Source organism: Montipora foliosa, chromosome 9 (assembly GCF_036669935.1).
Source record: "Montipora foliosa isolate CH-2021 chromosome 9, ASM3666993v2, whole genome shotgun sequence".
Classification (NCBI taxonomy): domain Eukaryota; kingdom Metazoa; phylum Cnidaria; class Anthozoa; order Scleractinia; family Acroporidae; genus Montipora; species Montipora foliosa.
Window position 1 is genome coordinate 48,997,142 of NC_090877.1, and position 14,139 is coordinate 49,011,280.

At 38.9% G+C, this 14,139-nt stretch overlaps 1 protein-coding gene across 2 annotated transcripts in view; it reads left to right on the forward strand.

Annotated features, from left to right (window-relative positions):
- LOC137970235 (MFS-type transporter SLC18B1-like) overlaps nucleotides 1–13,857 on the forward strand; it is a 45,151-nt gene extending 31,294 nt beyond the window's left edge. The window contains exons 11-16 of one of the 2 annotated variants that reach the window (XR_011116782.1): nucleotides 2,023–2,118; nucleotides 3,960–4,014; nucleotides 7,591–7,657; nucleotides 10,205–10,231; nucleotides 12,109–12,155; nucleotides 12,308–12,370. Coding sequence is in view for 1 of the 2 variants with exons in the window: in XM_068816754.1 (XP_068672855.1) it covers nucleotides 2,023–2,118; nucleotides 3,960–4,034; nucleotides 7,591–7,657; nucleotides 10,205–10,231; nucleotides 12,109–12,155; nucleotides 12,308–12,371 (376 nt within the window). In the remaining variant the exon portion in view is untranslated. Of the gene's footprint in view, nucleotides 1–2,022; nucleotides 2,119–3,959; nucleotides 4,035–7,590; nucleotides 7,658–10,204; nucleotides 10,232–12,108; nucleotides 12,156–12,307 lie in introns of both variants that reach the window. The other variant, XM_068816754.1, reaches the window with a different exon arrangement.
- Nucleotides 13,858–14,139: the final 282 nt, after the last annotated feature.

A 14,139-nucleotide genomic window follows, 5' to 3' on the forward strand; every position in this document is an offset into this window, starting at 1 on the left:
CAAAATTATGATGTGCCCTTCCCCCCCCCCCCCGTTCCTCTCTAACCCGTACCTTTAGATATTGAAAAACTTGAGATTAGATACCAATATCTTTTATCCGACAACCCTGCTTGTGCAGGAAGGTTTCTCCGAGAGGATTACAAGCCAGCTCCCCATGATGACAGCAACATCAGACGTTGCAAAAAATAGGCAAATGATATCCAGGACAAGTTTAATGTTGTCGTAACCAAGTTAGAAAAACACGACAACAATCTTTTTACAGACAATGGAAACTGAAGACTGGCCTCAGCTGTTTACACAATTTTAATGCTGAACAACGTCATTCAATAAAGTCTCAAGTCGGTTTAAACGTTCTGCATCTTGTAGAAGACCTGGATAGGGTGATGGCTAAATATAAAGCGACATTTCCTATTGGTGCCAAATCTAAAGCATCCAAATCAAGAAAAAAGAAGGAACAGAGGAAAAAAAAGGGAGAAGAAGAGGATTGCTGCCTCAGAAAGCCGTTGGACCCGAACCTGTATAATTTTTCGGTCTTTGGGAGGTGAACCCATTGATGACAACTATGAAACAGAAGTATGTGGCATTCCTCAGCTAGAAACTGTAGACCTAGAAACCCTCTCGCTGTTTAAATCAAGAACAGACCTGGCATGTCTGCGGGACCTCTTAAATGCCAAATGTTTTATTGGCAAAGCTCACAACGTGGTTTGTGACTTCTGTGCATGAGCGATTGTTTCAAACTATCGTATGTTGACATTCTAAATAAGTTAAAGCATGTGTTTATGTTGATGCAATATTTAGACATTATGGATAGTCAAAGGCGTGGCATCTGTCTATTTGGAAAATGTTTATTTACTCATTATCGAATTTGTGAAATTTAATTAAGACCCCCCACAAAACGTACTTGAGAAATCTAATGTAGAGCCCCCCCCCCCCTCCCTCCTTTCCATTATTTTAACTTAAGGCCCCCCCCCTCTGGTCTTAGGGCCCCCCTCCTGATAATTATTGCAGAGTCCCTAACGGCCAATGATGTAGAGTAACGTTAACTGACGATTAGTGATGGCTAGTGCTGTTTGGTGACGGCTAAGAACGTGTTGTAACGGGTACTAACGTTGTATAATGGCGTGTAGTGTCAGTAGTAACGGATAGTAACACGGAGTAACGGCTAGCGCAGTGCAGTCATGGTGAGTGCAGTGTGGTGACGAGTATTCATACATGTAAAGTATTGTTAGGTAACATAAAGTTACTAGTACTATTTATGAGTAGTGTTGGCAAGTGATATTTAATGCTGTATTGGGTAAAGAATTTTAGGTGGATTTTTCATTTGGCGATTTAGTGATGTTTTGGGTAAAGAATTTTAGGTGGAATTTTCATTTGGTGTACTTGAACACGGAATTATAACCTCTCGCTCTTCACCATTCTCCACTCGACTCGGTTGCGTGACTGACTAAAGCGGGCGGTTCGACTGACTCGGAAGGGACTGCTAGCAGTCTACAACATAGTATACCCTTGCCATCTCGTTTGATAAACCGAATTTTGGTGTTTCGCGCCCCAGCGACGTAGCAGCATAGTTTCCTTAGAAATTAAACCCCTCGGTAGTCTGCTACATAAAAACGATCAAGTACTGAGCGTTCTTATTGGCTTCAGATAAGTTCATTGCAGACAAACAGCTTGATTTTCTGTGTTTACGTTACCTTGATCCCTTAACAAGGAGGGTACAATTTTTAATTTACTTGTTTACAGTCATTTTTAAACAGGTGTATGACAACTGCAGACTGTAGACCACAGACCACAGACTGCCTATATACAAATAGCGCTGATAAACAGCATTTAATTAAGTCTAAGCACCCATTTTAAAACGGTTAGCTTTCAATGAACTGTAATTCAGGGTTAGTCTGCAGCCTGACAGTGTCAGACACCGTTTACAGCGAGCTATTTTCAAATTAATTTTTATTAATTTTATTAATTCGTTTGTCTCCGAATCGGCTGCGGTTTGAGAAATTCTATTCAATTCAAACTTTGCAGCAATCTGTTGTTGATGTACATCTCGCTGACTATTTGTGGTTTATCAGGAGGATTGTGTTTTGTACCAATAATGCCAGAATTTATAAGAACAGCCAGGTAAGTGTATAGTTTATTCTGGCACCTTGTAAAACGTATTTTAAATCAGCTAGGCAAGGGCTTTGCTACTTTTTGTTAAAAATCTACTTCTCATAAATCTATACCATGAAACCTATTTCACTTATCATATGTCCCATAGTTTTAAATCCTCAGTCTCGGATATATTGCGTTTTTAGCCTTCTGAGTGGCTCACTCAAGCTTGTTCATACTGTATGATCTTATATGTATGCGCCGTTCGTTTAATAAAAATTGAAACAGTTCAGTGGGGTGGCTCTTAACTACCAATCCGTTGCCATAGACCCCTCCAAATAGTCATTTCTCGAATTCCTTTAACTCTTCGGTTATCCTTTTTTGCCAAATGTGTTCATCTAACATACCTTTGTATGATTCGACTCACAACCATATTTGGTCAATCACGTGACCAAAACAGAAGATGCCTAAAAACTGAGCGAGTCAACTATGTTGTTCTCATTTTTTTTAACGCAACAGTATGTGAACATTTTAACACAAAATCTGTAGCATGGATTTTAAAAGAAAGTATTTCACAAAACATTATGACGTCATAAGGTCCTTCTTTGACACACTTTCCAAATATCAGTTCCATTTTTTGTCCAAATAGAAATTCCATGCTACAGTTTACGAAAAGAGATGGGACGGTTCCCATCTGTTTAAAAAACCGCCTCTTCCTTTCGTTTCCTGGGGGCTTTTACCTGTTTTTCACTGGAACGCACGGCAGAGGACTGGGACTAGTTGCGCATGCGCCTTCTGTTTGAAGTGTTGACAGATTTCCTTTAAAAAAGTTACTTCATAGAACCATCCATCCAACCTTTTTGTAAGGGTCTTTTACAAAAAGCTTCCTTAGCAACCATTGCCTTTCTTTGGTTAAGTGCCACCCCCCTTAAGTTTCTCGTAGGTAGTTAGAATGTACTCGACTCGCAAGCTCGTTCCCAGGACCTTCCCTTTCTGCATCTAATGCCGCCGCGAAAACAAATTTATCCTACAAAACCTTTAATTGTCTACAAAAAATAACCTTATTTTACCACCTAAATACATAGTCTTTAACTCACAAGAACTCTAATGTTTTCATCCAATCGCCCTGTAGTTACCTATTCTTCACATAAATGCGTATATATACTAGGTATGTTTCTGTTACAATTAAGTCGTCTGAGGATCGCGTAAGCGTGAAACTCAGACTTACGGACAACCTATGTCTTATCTTTGATTTACTCTCGTATTCAAACGCTCTGCAAACCGCATCGAGCACTACTGAATCACTTGCACCTTGTATATATATCGTTCAGTATTGTTAGCCGGCCTTGACACCTTGTCTTGGGTATTATGCGCTTACTCAACATTTCATTGGCGCTAGGAAGTTAGTGTTTTACAGAGGCTGCCACAAAGCAAGAGGCTTGCTAGAGGTCTCCTAAGTTGAGTAGGTAGATTGAATAGGAAGCTATGGAATGGTATTGATGGCATTCCTAAGCACCCTCCTCTTCATGAGCTTCCTCCTCGTAAGAGCCGGGCTCTTCGCCGCAGAAGAGCACATCCCCACCTGACTCCACGTGTCAAAACCGAAAGGTTAATTAAAAATGCTTTGTAAATGAATTTTTATTTGATTTTTAAATCATTGTAGATTTTAACCTTTCAATTTTTTTATCATGGACATTTTTCCTTAATCTATTTTGCATTGTAAGTTTAAAGTTTTTTTTTTAAATACTTCAATAAAGACCATTATTATTATGGTTATTATTATTATTATTATTATTATTATTGTTATTGTTATTATTATTATTATTATTATTATTATTTCTCACCACAAACTTTGTTTATATTATATGTAGGGAGAATGGAATACCTGACAACTCATGCACAAACGCTCTTCTTTCAAGTATTTCTGTAAGCGTGTATTTTATGGGGTATGTGAATCACTTTTCTTTAAGTTAGTGCAAGAGAGTATGAAGGTAAGAGAGGTAATGCCTCTTATTGGTCCTATTCCCATCGTAATCCCTCTTAAGTTATTTTTAGATCTCCTTTCGAGATCCGGTATTCCCACGAGGGTGAACTGATAGCCAATTATACGTCCCCACTTTCGCGAACGACGCGAATCATTGCGCGGGAATTCGTTCAGCTGTCAACATTGGTAAAAATGGGGACATGTGATTGGCTATCAGTTAACCCTCGTGGGAATACCGGATCTCGCAGGAGATCTAAAAATAACTTAAGAAGGATTACGATGGGAATAGGGCCAATATGAGGGATTACTTCTCTTATCTTCATACTCTCTTGGTTAGTGTCATAGTGTGTCGTAGACCAAGTTCGCTGGTGTATTTTTTTTTTTTTTTTCCTATGGTAAATTACGTCACTTATCTTTGCTCTCGAACTGTGGTTGTTTCCAGTAACGTACAATGGGATCCGTTCAGTTATAGATCTATGCTCTGACTCCCACTAGCTATGTTCTTTTGCTTACCACTTTTGACGTCGTAGAGAGATGAATAGTAAGTTAGAATTTCGTCAAATCGATCCACATGAAAGGCTACTAAGCCCAAACGAATTTGAAGAGCAACTGATCAGCAGAAAAGTTTTGCACTCATCGACTTGCCTCAAAGTACCTTTATCTCCATTTCACTTCAAGTTGCATGAAGTGAAATCACTTGACATACTGATATCAGAGACTGAGCGTGTCAACCAAACTCAGACAGCTTGCGTTATACCTCTCTTGCTTAATATTCGTTGCATTCTTTACTTTCTTACTCGTACGTAAATTTTAAGTAATGTTTGAAAAACGAGCAGCAGCGTTTTAATGGGTTTAAAGACACGAGTGTTTTTATACCTGATAAAACACGTGCTGCGAGTTTCTTGAACGGCTTCAAAAAGATTCCACAAAAAGCGTGCCCCTCGGGAGTCCAAACAAAGGTTCCAATTGTGAGGGGAAGATATCAGCATACAAGAAAAACAAGTGGACCTCATAAACAGTATAGACCACTTTCATAAATGGCGACCTCCTTTACATTCTTTTGTATTTATGGTAATTAGACATACTGCCCTCATTTTGAAACAAATATTCTTTGGAAATTTGCTCGTCGTAGCGAAGCTGGAAAAAAATTACTAGGTTATTAAAACAAAATAATATTTTATTTGGTCGCCATTATGAAAGAGGTCTATGGCAATTTTAAAAGCAAGTTTTTTTCCTTCAGTCCTTATTCTTTGTTGTCGATGAAGGCGGTTGATTAAAAATGCTGCGTAAGAGAAAGTTCAGAGAATTGAAAACTGCCGATGAAGGAAAAGCGCTGTTGGAAAAACTGATCCGTTCCAAGATCAACACGATATGTCATAAAATGGTCTTTTGCAAACAAACAAGCAGCAACTGAACGAAGAAGCAGGATTCGACGTGGAATGGCACAAAAGCCAAAGTCTCGATGCGAACATTGTTAACATGACGGCAGACTCGTTGAATTTTTGTCGTTTGAAAAATTTGTTGAAGAATTTTCGAAGGAGGATGGATAAAAGTATCCGCCCAGAAGTTTGTAAAGGCTGAAATTTCGATGAAAAATGTTTAGGACTATTTCATAAAGATGACTAGTGATCTTTAAGGCCTGGCCAAATTCTCGCAACATTTCAACGCAACATCTTGCAACATTCCTCCATGATGTTGCGACATGCATGTCAATGTTTATGTTCCCCAGGTCCAAACTCAGACAGCTTGCGTTATACCTCTCTTGCTTAATATTCGTTGCATTCTTTACTTTCTTACTCGTACGTAAATTTTAAGTAATGTTTGAAAAACGAGCAGCAGCGTTTTAATGGGTTTAAAGACACGAGTGTTTTTATACCTGATAAAACACGTGCTGCGAGTTTCTTGAACGGCTTCAAAAAGATTCCACAAAAAGCGTGCCCCTCGGGAGTCCAAACAAAGGTTCCAATTGTGAGGGGAAGATATCAGCATACAAGAAAAACAAGTGGACCTCATAAACAGTATAGACCACTTTCATAAATGGCGACCTCCTTTACATTCTTTTGTATTTATGGTAATTAGACATACTGCCCTCATTTTGAAACAAATATTCTTTGGAAATTTGCTCGTCGTAGCGAAGCTGGAAAAAAATTACTAGGTTATTAAAACAAAATAATATTTTATTTGGTCGCCATTATGAAAGAGGTCTATGGCAATTTTAAAAGCAAGTTTTTTTCCTTCAGTCCTTATTCTTTGTTGTCGATGAAGGCGGTTGATTAAAAATGCTGCGTAAGAGAAAGTTCAGAGAATTGAAAACTGCCGATGAAGGAAAAGCGTTGTTGGAAAAACTGATCCGTTCCAAGATCAACACGATATGTCATAAAATGGTCTTTTGCAAACAAACAAGCAGCAACTGAACGAAGAAGCAGGATTCGACGTGGAATGGCACAAAAGCCAAAGTCTCGATGCGAACATTGTTAACATGACGGCAGACTCGTTGAATTTTTGTCGTTTGAAAAATTTGTTGAAGAATTTTCGAAGGAGGATGGATAAAAGTATCCGCCCAGAAGTTTGTAAAGGCTGAAATTTCGATGAAAAATGTTTAGGACTATTTCATAAAGATGACTAGTGATCTTTAAGGCCTGGCCAAATTCTCGCAACATTTCAACGCAACATCTTGCAACATTCCTCCATGATGTTGCGACATGCATGTCAATGTTTATGTTCCCCAGGTCCCTGACGCGCAAGAAGTGGACCTAACGCGCATGCCTTAGCTCAACAATGTTGCGTGAACGTGGCCAAACAAGTACAACATCATGCAACATCCAAAATGTTGCATGAAAAATTTGACCGTTTTCAAATTTGATCCAACATCATCTAACATGTTGCAACATATCGCAGCAGGGTGGCCAAACGTATGCAACATGTGCCCAACAATATTGCAAGATGTTGCGTTGAAATTTTGCGAGCGTTTGGCCAGGCCTTTATATGAAGATCACAAGTGACCTTCATATAAAGTTATACAAAGATCGTTTCATTTAAGAATACGCGATAATTGCGTTGTTTGCGCATTCAGCCCCGCACTCCTCTGAGACTGAAATCAAATTTTCAGAATGATCATAGATTACCAGGTATAAAGTTTCATACACGTGACGTTTTATGGATGTTTTGATAGGCTACTAGCGTCATGAATTATTAATGAATTTTGAAATGCATTTAAAAGACATACTCGTCATAATCGTTGTATGCAGCCGTTTATATCTGCAAACGGTAGTTTGACCTATATAATCACTACTAACTTAAAAATGCCTGTTGCTTGTTGAACTGGTCCTTTATTGTAACATTTCTTAGCTAATTCAGTGATTCCCTTTACAACGATGCACTGCCTTAAAGACGGTGAAATGGTACTTCGTGTCATAGTCAAGAGACGTCCGGCGCCCATTTTAAGGGCTAACCGCTTATCCCTATGTGACATATAATCACTTTAATGTAGTCTTGCATAAAGTCTGCTTTTTTTACAGCGAGACGATAGGGCCTTTCATTGCTGCAGTTTGTGATGAATATTTTGGTTTCCAGTGGGCTATGAGCGTAAGTAAAATATATACAAAACGATTAAAAAGTAAGCTGCAAGATGACCGCTTCAGTCGTTCAGTTAGTTGTTTGTGTCCTAGTTCTCCATAACACCGATTGCTCAGCTCTAGCCGATGGTTACTATGCGTATGATCAGAATGTGAAATGAAAAAGTGTTTGAGGTGAACGAATTCTTAAAATAAATTATTAAATTCGAAGGTCGTGAATTTTAAGCCTCATTGATGAATGAACCTATGTCAATCATGATGAAGGAGAACCATGAGAAGTGCAGTGTGTCTAAATCAAGAGAAAATTAAGCCTCAATAAGCCTCACTGATGCTTATTGAGGGTTGAAACCTTATTTTCTATAAAGCAGAGGTTGGAATAAAAACTGGTTGTTGGCGGTCTGCCTATAGAGTCTTTTACCACCGTCAGTGTAGCGTACAAGCAGGCTCTCTTGTTTGGGTTAGCGCAACATGTCCTCCTCCCCGAGTTTATCTGATATACACAATGGCTAATTTGTTCTGAATTGACTATTATCGTTAATTTAGGACACTGTGTCCCAGGACTTGTGGTAGCAGAGAAAATAAGGAAGATAAAGATCATTGAACCTGCAGTTTCAATTCCATAGGAACCGCTTCACCAGTGAAGATGAAGACACCACTCTGTCTCAAAAAAGATTTAAATTAAGTCCCTCATATAATTTTATTGCTGAAGAGTGATTAGGCCTATGCTAGATTAATTAGGCCTAATATTTTTTTAAATGTTAAGCTTTGACGTGAAGTTTGGTAACCGATCTTTTGCAGTGTTTAATATTAAACACTTAATGCCTGGTCCCAAGGGAAACAGTTCATTTTGTTTCCCGAGAATCTCAATGTTTCCACGAGGCGCAGCCGAGGGAAACAATGAGATTCGAGGGAAACAAAATGAACTGTTTCCCCAGGGACCAGTCATTAATTGATTTGTTATGTAGCACAAAAAGAAAAACTTGCAACGGCCACAGCAACGGCGGTCGTCGGTCAACACTGTTACCCTCTGACGTCATAGATTTTGCAATTTGCCCGCTCGGAGACTCTTGGCGGGAAACAGTTTTATTGTGACCTCGAAGTAACCACTGAGAGCGCACGCTGTTAGGGGAAAAAATCAGCTATATAACAACGTTTGTTGCCGAGTGATCATACAGCATTATCAAACTGAGCAGTGTGGTGGTCGAGTGGTTAGGTGGCGGGTTAAATTAATCAACATTCGCAAGTTTCAGTCCTATGTCCATACAATTGGGCTGTCTTTTCAAACAAATATGACCATTTCCCATAATCCATATCAAGAACTCAGTCTTCTAAATTAACGATAATAGTCAATTCAGAGCAAACTAGCAATTGTATATATGAAATTAATTATATAGCTGCATTAAAATCCAATATTGCCAACAGATCTTTTTTATTAATTTTTGCCAACTGTCCAAATTTAAAATAAATTGGGTAGTTTTTGCTGGAACGTTTCCTTCAGCTTTGAACAAACCGTCCAATTTGAGGAAAATCTGGATACTTTTCATCAACCAATCAAATGCCAAGATAAATAAATGAACCGAATATTGGCCAATCAGGTTGCAGCTATTATCACAGCTTTCAAACGTCAGCGAGCGATCATCGCTCGCTGGGTTTTGTTTTGTGTTGATAATGGCCGAATTTCCCGACTTTTCTCTCCACCTTTTTGACGACTCAGAGTTTCAAATGGAGTCATCAGCTAGGTTTCCAGAGATAGATGCTACTGATTTACTCGAGATGAGGGAGAATAATCAGAACAAGAATACTTTAAAAGAAGCACAGAAATTGGGTTAAAGTGTTTGACCTGTGACGTGCTGAGCGAAGCGAAGTGAGAAAGCTAGAGGAGATTCCCGAACACGAGCTTGACCACGTTCTTTGGATGCTATATAATTAATAGTTAACAGGACTACATGCTTGTCCAATTTGGAAATAATTGGATTCAAAAAATTCCTCGGACTGCCAAATTGGACTCGGCCTACGACCTCGTCCAATTTTGGCTGTCCTCAGAATTTTTCTCATCCAATTATTTCCAAATTGGACAGCATGTCGTCCTATTACATACAAATTCGGGGTGTTGAATGGGTTGGTTCCTGCAAGTTTCACTCACCCTTTTCTAGGTTGTCAGTTTGGTATGGCCTTACGAGACGGCAAATGGTCTGAAAACGATTGACTTTTGCTGCATTTGTTCATCTATGAACGCTTGATGTTAAATGTTTCTGTGACTGAAGCCAGTGAAACGATTTAAATCAAGAATTGCGTTTGTCAAAACAGTGACTCTAAATAGCATTTTTCTTGATGGCTGAAATGAATTTCCGAGCTTCTGTATTTCAATTTTTTTTCTTGGGGAGCGTGCCTTCCAGCCCACCATAGAAGAATGAACCCCCTTTGCAGTCTGATCACAGCCGCGTATTCCATCATAGCCAGCCGCTTATGAAAAGTTTATGAAACCCTTATATAAAGCGTTTGTCAACTGTAATAATAATTTTCCGAGGAACTTGTCTCAAATTTTTTCCTTTTGTAGGTTGCAGGTTTCATATGTATCAGTCAAGTGAGTTAACCGTCACTTCTTTGTCACTGAAATAATCCATAACCTGAAAGGCACATGGGCGCCATTTTTTTTACAGTGTTTCAGAATTATAGTCAGTGCCGTGCTTGCGGAGATGCTTAAATATCTTTGTTGGTCAACGGCGTTTTTTAAGACGAAGTCCCCAAAGAAACAGTAGTGTAACAGCTCGCGTAACGTATAATTTGATTGGCTCGATACCCAAGCCAAAAAGAAAGCAGTAACGTAGCAGCTCTCGTAACCTGCTATAGTTTGGTATTATCTCTGATCTGATCTGAAGCCTTTATCATTCCATCTGGCGGAACATAGGCCACTGACAAAGTCCCTCCAGTTCCCTTTGTCCCTGGACAGGTGTTCGAGCTGATGCCAAGAGGGACCTCTCGACTGGATGGTGTCTCTGTGTCTCTCCTCCAGCTGTTACACGGTCTCCCTCTCTATTTACTTCCCTGTGGGTTCCAACCAAGGGCTTGTCGAGCAATTCAGTCATTCGATATCTCCTAAGTGTATGGCCAATCCAGGCCCATTTTCTGCTCATCATCTGTTGCTTCACAGGTGCTTGACCTGTGGCTTCCCACAGATTAAAATTGCTGATAATGACAGGCCAATAAATACCAAGGATTCTGTGCAGACATCTATTTACGAAAGTCTGTAATTTTGACACTGTCTTCTCAGTCATTCTCCATGTTTCAGACCCATAGAGCAAGACAGACTTTACATTAGAATTGAAAATTCTAATTTTGGTGGCTGTTGTTATTTCCCTGGATCTCCGGCAGATGTTTGCTAAGATGTTAAATGCGCTACGTGCTTTCGTTATCCTTGCCAATACGTCTTCGTCCGTTCCTCCCGTGATGTTAATAACACTGCCTTAGGATGTGAGGGATGTTACCTCTGCTATGCTGAGATTGTTGATGGTAATATGCTAATTCGATTTGCCGTTGATCCTCATGATCTTTGTCCTAATTTAGATGAGATAGCTTCAAGCTTAGCTAAGCTTGGAGGTTTTCGCTTGCATCTGAGACTGATGAGTGTGAGCCAGAAGTTCCAAGTCATCAGCGAAGTGACGTTTGGTTATTGTAAACAGCTTCTATTGTTAAGTCAAAGTCATTGTTTCAATTGTTTAGCTTTTTGTTTTTGGGTTTGGATCTCGAGCCAATCACATTATACGTTACGAGAGATGCTACATGACTCAAAAGAAAGAATGTGCCAATATCCACTCTGACTGCTTGCCTGCCTAGGTGCTTTCTGTAGTAAACGGACTTTACCCTTCAAACAACAGATTAGACTCGGATCGAACCACAACATGAACTGCTCATTTAACATTTCATATGTTCCTACCCATAATACACTTTTCACGTACTGAACATACGTCACGTACACTACACTCTCCTTATGTTCTGGTCCAGGCGGGTGTGCTCATGTCTGAGGCTAGCGTGCCTTGCGTCTCCAAGTCATCTTGGGTAATAAAGGATTTATTATATGATCATTTTTTCCTTTGCGCGGGAACAAAACGGGCAATCACGAGCTGATTTTTTCTGCCCTTTCGGGTAGCCAATCAGAGCCCGGAATTTGCTTCTGCTCGCTGAGCCTGTCACATGATACTTCTTGTCAGACGCACGTCAATTTTGATACTTGAACGTCAGCAAGTGCCCCATTACCTTTCATCAATCGACCTTCAGCATCAATGGAGTCCCGAACTAGACGCAAGGGTGTCTTTGAAGTGTCTCTTTGATTTAACTCTCTTAACCAAACATAAACAGTCACGATAATCCTGACGTAAAAAAAAAATGTCTAAAATTGTAAGCTTTTGATCTTTGTGTTGATATCCAGCCGCTGATGATCATAGTTTTTCTTTATGTGTTCAGGCTTTTCTGCTGTTGGTGTTCACCTTTTATGAATATATGTTTCCGCGGTAAGTCATCACTTTCCTTAAAATCTTTACTCAGGTTGTGACAAAATATCGCCCATTTGCCCGGAGACCCATATTTTACAACAGGAACTGAAAACAAATGATATTGTCTCAGAGTCATGTCAACAACACTCTTTCGTCTATTTTTTGTTTAGAAATGTAGCGGACTGCGGCACTATGAAAGAAGACGAAAAGAGAAAGTTGATGTCTGGTAACTGAAAAGAAAACCTGTATAAAGACCACACAAGCCAAAGAACCCTAAGAGCCACCCGAATAAAGGTCACTCGGCTTATCACTCAAACCTGTTCTCATTATCATACAAAGCGTTTTAGTACTACTGTGATTTTTCGACTGGAGGGAAATGCCAACAGCAAGACCTGGAGCTAGAAGCGGAGCCACAAGCAGCGAAGCAAGTTTTATTACCAGATGAAAAACAGCAACAGTTTATAAAATACGTACCTTCCCCTTGTTACAATGGCGAAACCGAAGAATTGTAAAAGACAGAACTTTACGGAAAGTGTCATCCCTGAAAAATGTGGAAAACCGGCTTTGATTAAAGAGGGCCAAATAAGGTTCAAGCCATTTCCGTATGTCTATGATCTGAATTTCTCAATTGTACATTGTCCTCATATTTCTCTTGGGACTTACAATAGGTCCCAAGAGCTTCTACCTTCCCTTAGGGCAGAGGACAATATGAACATCTTTAAGAGAGAACTGCAAAATTATATTTTTCAACAGACCCATTTCTCTTAAATTTGACATATATTTTTATAGACGTTAGTATTATTATTTTTCTGCCTTTTCCTTTAATATATATGATATAAATAATGTACATATATACATATAATATTTAGCTTAGATTTACATAGTTAGATATTATATTTATATTTATATTTAGTTGTATTGTAAGGCGCACCTAGATCACATATTGTAATGCATTTTGCGCCACAGAAGTATTAAATTATTATTATTATTATTATCATCATCATCATCATCATCATTATTATTATTATTATTATTATTATTATTATCATTATTATCATTAAGAGAAACTGGAAAAAATGCTCATGCAAAATTTTGGACTTACAAACAAAGAGTATTATGGTATTTTTGATGTCTGAACTCTGGTATTTGTAATGCATGTGTAAATGGTTGCCGGAACAAAGAGTTGGAGTAAGTAACAAAGAAGAAAACAGATATGCGTTTTATCACTGAAGGTAGTTTCTTCGAAGTATTTATTACCGTAGAATTCCGAAAGTAACGGCCCCCCGAAAGGAACGCCTCGCCGAAGATAGCGATCCTCCAAAACGTAGCGGCCCCTTCACTTAAAACAAAATATATTGTCTTTAATGTTACATTTATGGTAATGTTGTAGGTAGACACAAATACACTGTACTTGAAAATCGATTGGTTTACAAAACTGCAGCGAAACATCAAACAATTGTCTCTTGGAATACAGCAACTAGAACGTTCAGTTTCCCTGAACTAAAATCGAATAACTGTTTGTAAGTGTAATGCGCGGTGCGTAATGCAGATGGAACAGCCTGAGTGGACAAAGCAAAGCCAGAAACCCGTCTCCATTGCACGTTGTCTAGAAATTTATTATTAATACTATGAATTAACTTTTCATCTCATGTTACAAGTTCCGAATTACAAACGTTTTTTGACTATCCGAAAGTAACGGCCCCTTGAGAAGAAAAAAATTAAGATTTTTAAATCCGTGAAATTAAAGCAACAGGGTGTCTCTTCTGAAGTGTTAGTCACTGCAATTGAATGCAAATAAATGCAAATCGGGGGAAAATGCCAAATATAGTGACCGAGCTCCTGGAAGGGGGACTGGAAACTAGAAATTTCAAAGGCTTTTTTCTCGAAACCTACCGTGCGACCAAGGTCAAAATTTTGGGAATTAGTATGTCACTTTTGTCGGCACATTAGTATGTATTTGTTTGGGGCCTAGTCAGCCTCATCAAACCTAGAAATTGAAATA